At 45.5% G+C, this 10,602-nt stretch overlaps 1 protein-coding gene across 2 annotated transcripts in view; it reads left to right on the forward strand.

The window, feature by feature from the left end:
* Positions 1–3,635, forward strand: part of Hspb11 (heat shock protein family B (small), member 11) — a 30,905-nt gene extending 27,270 nt beyond the window's left edge. For both annotated transcript variants that reach the window (XM_030253825.1, XM_006503424.3), the window contains exon 7: positions 1,591–3,635. In XM_030253825.1, coding sequence (XP_030109685.1) covers position 1,591 — 1 coding nt within the window. In that variant the 3' untranslated portion in view covers positions 1,592–3,635. The remainder of the gene's footprint in view (positions 1–1,590) is intronic.
* The last annotated feature ends 6,967 nt before the right edge of the window (positions 3,636–10,602 follow it).

Genomic DNA, 10,602 nt, shown 5'->3' on the forward strand with positions numbered 1-10,602 from the left:
GCTTGAATCTAACCGAGCTCCAGAGTTAACTTCTGTCTTCAGTTAATTCTCAAGGTGGGTGAACAAAACGACACCAAGGGAATAAATAGATGAGGGGCTGAAGTGTTCCTATCCCTGACTTCACTGCTGGTGCTCTGGCACTCTTCAGGGCCGCCTTTGGGTAGTACCATGTGATCAGTTCTGGCCAATGAGATGAAGAGTAAGATACTTAGAGGCTAAGCATTAAATTGCCTTGGTGAGACCCTTCAAGGCTCTTCTCTGCTGCTCAAATGGCCAGCAATGGTCTGTAGCAAATTCAGTCTGGGTTTGGAAGTGAGGCCGATCAATGGCTTACAGATGGTCTTCATCTGAGTTGTCTTCACAGGGATGGAAAAGCTTCACTCTGTTGTGCCTGGGAGCGTCTGGGGCTGCGTGTCCTTACAGTCTGACCTTGCTGGTCCCAAGCCATACACAAGTGACCTGGAAAGTCACAAGTGTCAGTGTTGTGGAAAATGTTAAGGAAGGGTCTCCACTTTAGTTTCAGAGACAGAGCTTCTACAAACACATGCCCTGTGTGGATCTTACCTGGAGGCAGCTTGAACAAACCAACTGAGAAAATACATCTTAAAGATAATCTGGGACATTTGCTTGTGGGCTGAGTATTGTTCTTCTTTCTAGATATACTGGATGTAGCTTATGGTGTTTTGTTTTGTTTTGTTTTGCTTTGTTTTGTTTTGTTTTTAAAAAAAAAAAAAAAAAAAAAGCCTGTTGAAGCATGGTGGCGCATGCCTTTAGTCCCAGCACTCGGGAGGCAGAGGCAGGCAGATTTCTGAGTTCGAGGCCAGCCTGGTCTACAAAGTGAGTTCCAGGACAGCCAGGGCTATACAGAGAAACCCTGTCTACAAAAACAAAACAAAACAAAAGCCTGTTGATCCAGGAATGGTGGTATATGCCTTTAATCCTAGCATTCTGGAGGCAGAGGCAGGTAGTTCTGTGAGTTTGAGGCCAGCCTGGTCTACAGAGTGAGTTCCAGGACAGTCACAGCTATGTAGAGAGAGCCTGCCTCTAAACATAGAAAATAAAAAGTAAATTAAAAAGAAAAACTGCCCAGGTTTTTCCATGATATACATGAAACTCTACAAGGGTAAAAATAAAGTAGTAGCTAGGATTTAATTTTAAACACGGAAGCAGAGATACTCATTAATTTGTAGCCTGAGCATGCCAGGCAAATGCTTTACTATTGAGCTACACCCCAGCCCAATTAGAGATTTTTAATAATTTTTTTTTCTGGTTAATTGAAGCAGATGTTTCTATGATATTGAATATGGGCAGTAGATATATGGGAGTTCAATATATTAGCCTTTTATATATTCTTAAGATTGTTCAGGATGGCTGGGTGTGGTGGCGCACACCTTTAGTCCCAGCACTTGGGAGGCAGAGGCAGGCGGATTTCCAAGTTCAAGGCCAGCCTGGTCTACAAAGTGAGTTCCAAGACAGACAGAGAAACCCTATCTTGGAAAAAAAAATTTCAGGATGAAAGAGCAAAAATAATAATACCCCAGAAAACTATTTATTGATTGATTTGTTTGTTTGTCTGTTTGTTTTTCACAGATTAGATCCAAGCCGGAATACCACCTGACTGACTGATTTGTTTGCAAGAATGAGGAATAACAACCAGGGCTCCACACTGTTAGGCAGAATGGCTCTTGCACTGAGCTCCAGCCTCAGCCCAGGGTTTTAAGACCTTAGGATTCATGATAAATTGCTCACAAGAATCTGTGACACCAATTTACTCCTGGAAAGTAAAGTTTGGGGGGCTGAGGGGGGACAAAGGAAGTCAGAAAGGAATATGAGGAGATTGTCATCGAAGATGGGATGGTGAATACTCGCGCAGAGATCACACCCGGGAAGGATGAATAGGAAAGTCCAGAGGAGCAAAGGGCCAGCTGGCCCTCACACCTGTGCAGCTCTCAAGTGTTGTCCTGTAACATGGCACCGTTACTGTTTTTGAGAATGTGACCTAGAGCAATCGCTTTCATGTTCAATAGCATGAATGCTGAAGATTTTTTCTTTGCCAAGTTTTTAAACTGAAATGTCAATAACTGTTTGCACAGGAAACTCGGTGTTAAGGCTCACAGATCGCTGGAAGGGGGTCTCTGGAGTTTATCTGATCCATCTCTGGCACAGGCCTTGTGAATTCTCTTGAAGCAGCTTCTGAGCATTCAGATAACAGGGGTCACTGATGGTCTTGTGATACTGCTTCCTATAGGACTGGAAGGTGACTCAGGGTGGGGCTCAGCGGTAGAGCGTGTGCCTAGCAGCTCAAGGCCCTGGGTTGCATTCCCAGAAACAAAAGCAGACGACTAACAGAGACAGACACCGTGCTCACTCTGCAGACTCACTCTGCAGACCAGGCTGGCCTCGAACTCAGAAATCCGCCTGTCTCTGCCTCCCAAGTGCTGGGATTAAAGGCGTGCGCCACCACTGCCTGGCGCCAAGTTTTTAATATAGTTAGTTAACTGTATAGACATTAAAAAAAAAATCCAACTTGGTAGTTGCCTTTATTGATGTGTCCCCCTACTTTTCCCCAAAATTTCAATATCTTCCGTCTACCCCAACAGAAGAAGCTATTAAAAGTGAGGGATTAAAAACCAAAAACAAAAAGTGAGGGATTGTTGGGGTTCTGAGCCCCTTGGGCTGTTAGAAAAGGTATGGAAACTAAAACAGTCATTGGATGTGACATGAAGAAGTGTAGCAGGAATGGGGACCGAACAAGAGGAAAGAAAGAAACACAGGAAACCTGTCTACCCCATTCCCCTCCTGCTAAGGGGCCAAGGACATAACCTCGAACATTAAGGGCAGACCCCGAAGAAGGGAAATATGTGGGGGTCAAGGAAGGGACTCCCCTCTCTTTATAGAATGAAATGTAGGCACTATGTAGGAGTAAGTCTTCCTGGTGCTCCTGGTATAGCTAATCCATCATGGCTCTGGTGTTGTTGACAGAGAGAAAGCAAGCAACATGCAGATAAAATTGCCTCTGGATCGAAAAGTAGAATCAGCCGACTAACTGCAAGATGAGAAGGCATCAGCTCAACCACCCAGGTTTCGGGAACTTTCTACTGTCCAAGGGCTGCTCCCAGGGTTTCTTTCGAATTTCTGTGCCCTGAGAGAGGCTCCTCTCCAGCTGATGAGCCTCTGTATGCAAACTTCATTTTCTCCAGAACGAGGTGAGACCAAGCTGACCTGCAGGAACCCAGGAGACTGGAGTACTGGGTCAGGGGCCAGAGGTGGCTTCCACTCAGCCAATATATTCATTTTGGATTACTTTTTGCGAGCCAATGTCTATCACAAGTTAGCCATACAACTAAACAACCATGCAGTAGTCATGTAAAGCAATAGATGCACCAGGCAGGTGGCTTACTCCTGTAATCAGAGGGCTCTGGAGGCTTGAGGTACAAAGATTGCTTCGTTCCAGGCTAGCCTGAGCTATAGTGTGCACCCCTCTCAGCGGGAAGGAGAGAGGAAGAGGGAGAGAGAATATACTAAGGTTCTTTTTAAGTCACAGTAAAGAATTATTTCAGAAATGGAAGTCATTTTGTCTGTCTCTCCTTTATACACACTTTTTCTAAAGCAATAAAGATGTGGATCCTGTTTCAGGAATGCCCCTTTGTTGGTACGCTAGCTAGTTGATGTCAACTTGACACCAACTAAAGGGAACCTCAATTGAGAAAATGCCCCCCCAGACTGCTGGTGCATTTTCTTTGCTTGGTAATTGATGTTGGAAAGGCCCATCTCAATGTGGTTGGTGCCACCCATGGTCTGATGGTCTTGGGTGCTGTAAGTGAACAGAGTAAGCAAGCCATGAAGAACAAGCCAGTAAGTAGCACTCCTCCATGGTCTCTGCTCGGGTTCCTGCCTCCAGGTTCCTACCCTGAATTCCCATCTTAGCTTCCCTCAGTGATGGACTTATAAACTGTAAAGTGAAACAAACCCTTTCCTTCCCAACTTGTCTTGGTCATGGTGTTTTATCACAGCAGTAGAAACCCTAAGACAGTGGGCTTCATCTTCCAAGTAAGGACCCCACAGTCCTTTGTAACTCAAGCCTGATAGTGAGCCTTCCAAAATCTAGAGCTATGGTAGTATGCATCAAAGTCTTAAACATACACACAGCCTTTAACATTCTCCATTTGTAAAGATATGTTTGAATGAAATAGGTAAGGGATGGCTACACAAAGATAAAGGTTTTCAGCAATGCTGTTTGTAAGTTAGGAAAGCTGCATCTACTAAAACAAATGATGTGGGGTTGGAGAGAGAGAGATGCTCAAGGACACACCTGTGCACGCAGACATGGTCTCAAAACAAAAAACAAAACAAAACAAAAAAACAAACAACAAAAAAAGAATGCCATCAAAGAAATAGTTATAGTTGTTGACCTCAAACGGGAATGCATACCTGTTACTGACTAAAAACTACCAGGGCTTTGGTGAAGGAGGAAGCTAAGAGCTGACTTGTATCCTCCCAGGGCTAGAGACTTATGTCCCAGTTATAAAAAGCTTAGGCAGGACAGGTGTGGTGGCGCACACCTTTAACCCCAGCACTGGGGAGGCAGAGGCAGGTGGATCTCTGAGTTCAAGGCCAGCCTGGTCTGCAGAGTGAGTTCCAGGACAGCTACACAAAGAAACCCTGTCATGTAAAAAAAAAAAAAAAAAAAAGCTTAGGCAGCAATCCCTTGAGTTCTGCCAGTGGTTTGCAGAACATGGAGAATGACCACATACAAGTTGGCTTGGATAACACAGAAGGGCAGGAATAGGGAACCAAAACTGAAACCAGGAAAGACACATCAAAGAGACTTCTGGGTATGAAGTAGAGCACCAGCCTGTGAATGACTCAGTGGGTGGAGGTGGTTGTTGCTAAGCCTGGCTAGCTGGCTTAGGGTAGGTTCTTTAAGGAAAGTTGGCTATTTGGGGGATGGGGGGGGGTGTTTGTTTTGAGACAGGGTTTTGTGTAACCCAGGATGGCCTCAAACTCTTGATTCTCCTGCTTCCCCGAGGTTTGAGATTACAAGCTTGCATTTCACTATGTCCAGCTGACGGATGCTTGTCAGGGTGATTTATAGGCGGTTCTCTCAGGAGAAGTCTCTAGGGAAATGTGATGGTTTGTATATTCTGGGGCCAGGGAGTGGCACCATTTGGAGGTGTGACCTGGTTGGAGTAGCTGTGCCTCTGTGGGTATGGGCTTAAGATCCTCACCCTAGTTGCCTAGGAGACAGTCTTCCACTAGCAGCCTTTGGATGAAGATGTAGAACTCTTAGCTCTGCCTGTGCCATGACAGCCTGGATGCTGCCATGCTCCCACCTTGATGATAATGGACTGAACCTCTAAACCTGTAAGCTAGCCCCAATTAAATGTTTTTTTTTTATAAGACTTGCCTTGGTCATGGTGTCTGTTCACAGCAGTAAAACCCTAACTAAGACAAGGAGCAGCAGAGAGCAACGACAAAGGCTAACTCAAGATAGCTGTACCCAAAGTCTCCCCTTATCCCAATCTCCCAGCTAGCCTCGGAGTATGAGAGGTGCCAGGGTATGCTGGTCACCTTCAACAAGGGACCAGCGTTTGCACACTTCCAGCTCACACTCGGATGGAGGACAGTCCCTTAGGTGTTCTGGTAAGAAGGCTCTTGTCAGTTGAGGGCAGTTCTCAGGAACAGGGGTGCCTGTGAGCCCTCAGCAGCCAGCACTCACTGCAGCTGCTACGAGTCACTAGCATAGACATGGCGTCTGGGCAGAGCACCAGCAATATCCATTGAGGCGGCGCATCTGCAAGGGTGGTCCTGGAACATCAGTGCTGGGTTCATCTCTGGAAACTTGTTGGAGAAGCAGGTTCCTCATCTCATCCCAAGCCTACTGGACCCCAAACTCTGCAAGCAAGACTCAAGCATCTGCGTCTTACCGAGCCTGCCAGGCAGCTTCAACGCATGCGCAAATGAGAGAACCGCTGTGCGATGGGGGCAGATGACTGGAAACTATAAAACAAGTAAAGTCCCGGGATAATCAAGGAGATGCAGAACATATTTTTCAAGAGAAACTACACACAGAATTCCCAGATGCAAGTGATCCTCTGGTAGGGTAGCTGGGACTGTAGGTAGGCTCCTGCCAATTCCTGTGACTCCTGCATTCCAGGAATATTTGCTATAGGACAATCCACACTGGAGTAGGCTTTGGTCGAGTTGCTGGACTTCAAGTATAAAGGGATCAATGGCTTTCCTGGTAGAATAAATTATTCAAGTGCCAGGAGAAGTATGTTAGGTTGACCTGAGTTGCCTCCTCCATAACTTAGCTGCCAGAAGATCATCTAACAATGTCAATAAATCTCAGGTAGAGATTGGAGCGTGAGGTGCCTTAGCTCACTCACCGTGCTTTCAGCTTAAAGGCGACAGCTGGGTTTTATGAACACATGAGGCTTCAGGGCACAGGGTCCTGTGGCCTCTTTGGCAAGCTACTGGTAGCTTCAGTGAGTTAAACTGCTGGGAATTCTAATCCTGGAGTCTTTTCTTGGTCAATCAGCTAATGACACTTGATAAAATACACACATACATGGGGAAGGGGAAAGAATCTATTCTTGTGTCATTAGCCCAGGCTACCCTAAAATACACTATATACAGCCTAGGCAGGTCTTGACTTGAAATCTTCCCATCTTGGCCCCCTTGGTGTTGGGATTACAAGAGTGTGCTACCATTCCTAGACTGGATATACTATTTTAATTGTCTCTGTGCTGTCAGAATGAGGTTCAGGCTCAGAGTCCTTACATTACACAGGGCACCACCCTCATGAACAAGGAAACTATGATGTGGGAGTCCTCCCTTCAAATGCAGACACAGGGACAATAGGTGTAGCCCAATGAGAGAACACTTGTCCAGCATGCAGGAGGTCTGGACTTGATCCCATTAAACAAACAAAACTAACGAATGGGAAGAAGTGCATACATAGTAATGTGTCAGAGCACAATCCAAGAACGCAGTCATATGAGAATTCTGAGTGCTTGTGAGAAGATGCCAAGAAAACAAGACAAAAGTCTTGTGACCTCAGTTTCTTAGTTTTTGCCACCTGTGGCTTGTCCTTGTGATTGAAAACCTCACCGGTGTGATTCCTCCCAACCCTCAGGGTCTAAATTGGCGCTCTGAAAAAAGTTGGCTATTGCATGAGACTGTAGTCCATCTCAGTGTTAGGCCCTTCTCTCCCAGATGCACACTGCTAACTAGAGCCATAAACAGTAGTGAATTTGCTCCTTCACGTCAGTTGATGTTGAGAGCGAACTACTTCTAAATAAGTCATTAGTACCAACCAATGTCTTTCACCTACCAGTAACTCATAATATTAGGCAAGAAGGAGTTTATTCTTGGAATCTACACCTAGAGTGCTCTCCCTCTCTCTTTCTCTCTCCATCATCAATTAGATTTAAGCTTCTCTCTGCAATGTAGTTCTGTCTATCTGGTTTATTCTCTTGTTGTAATAAACACTATGCAACTTGGAGAAGAACAAGTTTACCCCATCTTACAGTTCCAGGTTATAATCCATTACTGAGGACAGTCATAGCAGGAACCCCAGACAGGAACCAGGAATCAGGGACCCTGGATGAGTGTTGCTCATTGCCACCATCTTACCTCTTCCTGTATGTATGTGTATACACACACACACACACACACACATACACACACACACACACACACACACACACACACACACACACACGTACACACAAACAAGTCCAGACCCATCTGCCTAGGAATGATACCACCCACAGTGGGCTGAACCTTCCTAAATCAATTAGCAAGCAAGAGAGTGATCACAGATATCCTCATACAAGCCAATGTGATCCAGGCAGTTTTTTTGACTGAGGTCCCCACTTCCCAAGTGACTCTTGTTTTCATCAAGTTCACAACAAAAATTAACCAGTACACATTCTCTGCATGTTCCCTTCCCAAGTTTGGAAATGCAGGGTCCTTGAAGACCAAGCTCAAGTGTCACCAGCTCCTAAAGCTTTGCTGGATTCACCCAGCTCAGAGGATTGGCTCTCTCCTCTGTGTCCTCAGCTGTAGCACATCCTAGCCTATATCTGATCCCCATAAGGTTAGGCTGGAGCACCTCAGCTATGTTATGGTGGTTTGAACAAAAATAGCCCCCATAGACTCACAGAGAGTTGCACCATTTGGAAGGGTTAAGATGTGTGTGATCTTGTTGGAGGAAGTGTGTCACTAGGGGTGGGCTTTGGGGTTTCAAATGCTCAAGCCAGGCCCAGTATCTTTCTCTTCCTGGTGCCAGCCAATTCAGATGTAGAATTCTCAGCTACCTCTCCAACACCATGTCTGCCTGAATACTGCCATGACCATAATGAACTGTAAGCCAGCCCCCGTTAAATATTGCCTGTATAAGAGCTGATGTGCTCATGGTGTCTCTTCACATACATCTTGCCCATCTTGCATTGCTCTGCACCCAGAAAAGAATCAGCTCTCGGTGCTCAGCGTATTGTAGAGAACTGAACTGGGAAAATGGAGATCTGTTTCATTCCAAGAATTTGGTCTCAGCGTTCTCATTTGTTGACAACCGGGAAGTTTGCTATGCTTTACAGACAGGGACTGAGGGAGCATGAGAAGTGGTCTAGAGACTGCAGCGGAAGGAGGGCAGTGCCCACTCTGCATCAGTCTGGCCATTCTCACAGCTGTCCGCTCTCAGGGTCGCCAGACAGACCCATGCCTGGGTTATCGAGTTACGGAGCAATGCAGAGGATCTTTATTTCATGACTGTATTGTCCTTTCACACACACTGGCTCTGAAAAAAGGAGGGCCCAAGGAGGCAGTTGTGGGACAGCAGGACAGCAGGACAGTGAGACAGCAGTGAGACTCTGTGTCACTTTCTCTGGGCCAGGCATGGTTCTGAGGCCTTGTTCATGAATCCTCTGGGGAGTCACTACTCATGTCCTGTTTCATCCTTCAGGATACTGAGGCAGCTTAAACGATGTCACATGATCAGTTAGCACAGCTCCAGGACTCTGGCCTATGCAGATCTCAGTGTGTGATTTATTAGCTCAGAGAACTCACACTACCCTGAGCCCTGACTCCATCATCCACAAATGGGGATAAATAATATCCTTTGGCAGGAGAAGAAAGAAATTACGTGAGAATACATCTGAAGGTGTCTATGCTAAGTAGAAGACTAATAACTAACATGTAGTTTGTTTGCCTGTTTGTTTGAGGCAGAGTCTTACTATGTATGGAGCCCAGGTTGGCTTCAGTTAGGATCCTCCTGCTTCATCCTTCCCCATGGTGTGTACCACACCAGCATTATTTATTTTTTTAGCAGACATGTCTGTAATCCCAGTACTTGGTAGACAGGAGGATCAGGACTTTGAGGCTAGCTGTAGCTACTTTAGAGTTTGAGGCTGGTACCAGTATTTGCATGAATGTAAGTGCACCATGTGTGCCTGGTACTCAAGGAGGCCAGAAGAGGCACCACAACCACCTATAGCTGGAGTTCTATACTCTAGTCAGTCTCTATGGAGGTGTTAGAAGCTGGACTCAGGTCCTCTGTGAGAGTGGCAAGTGCTCTTAGTCACTGAGCCATCTCTTTAGTCTTTATTATTATTATTACTATTATTTGTGATTTTTGAGTATGTGTGTCTGTGTGCATTCTGTCGTGTGTTTTGGAGTATCATTATAGGCAAGAAGAGGTTGTCAGATCCCTTGGGGCTGAATTACAGGTGTTTGTGACCTATCTGGCTGCCAGAAACAGCCTTCCACCAGAATAATGAGTGTTCTCAACTGCTGAGTCACTCCTCCAAGGCCCTTCCCCCTTTTGAAATATAAATCTCACTATTTAGCCCTGGATGACCTGTAACTCCTTGTGTTGAACTCACAGAGATTTGAATGCCTCTGCTTTCTGAGTGCTGGGATTAAAGGAAGCATCATACCTGACCCGATCTTTTTTTTTTTTTTTTTTTTTTTAAGGTAAAGCAGTCAAGCATCATGGCATGGGCCTTTAATCCCAGTATGTGGGAGGTGGAGACACAAGGATCAGGAATTTGATGATAACTGGGGCTACCCTAGAATGTGAGGCCAACCTGAGCTTCAAGAGTCACTGTCTAAATAAAATGAAATAAACTAAGTACTTGCAAGGGTAAAATAGTTTCATATTAGTTGAACATACCTTGAGTCCCAGCTACTCTGAGTCTGAGGATTATAAATTCACAGCCATTCTGGACTGTCTAACTAGATCCTGACTCACCTAAATCAATACATAAATGCAGTGCTAAAGTATTGGGTGTAGCCCCTGAGGCAGCGTCAAGGAGGAACTGTTTGTGTGTTGGCAAAATATTTCCCACGTCCACTCGATCATCACCTTTAAAGGTACTTTGTTGTGATGTGAACAGCTACATCCCTTCCACAACACTTCATAAGACAATACATTTGACTAGTGCCACATATGAGTGTTCTTCCTCCAGAGCCGAGGTCCCTCCAGCAAATGAGGCTTTAACTGATTACACTACACGTGGGCTGTCAGAAAGGATGACAGAGAAGGCCTACACCAGTCAGAAAGGAAGATGGAAGGATCACACTGTAGCCACTCAAAAA

The sequence above is a fragment of the Mus musculus genome, chromosome 4 (assembly GCF_000001635.26).
Source record: "Mus musculus strain C57BL/6J chromosome 4, GRCm38.p6 C57BL/6J".
NCBI classification, from domain to species: Eukaryota; Metazoa; Chordata; class Mammalia; order Rodentia; family Muridae; genus Mus; species Mus musculus.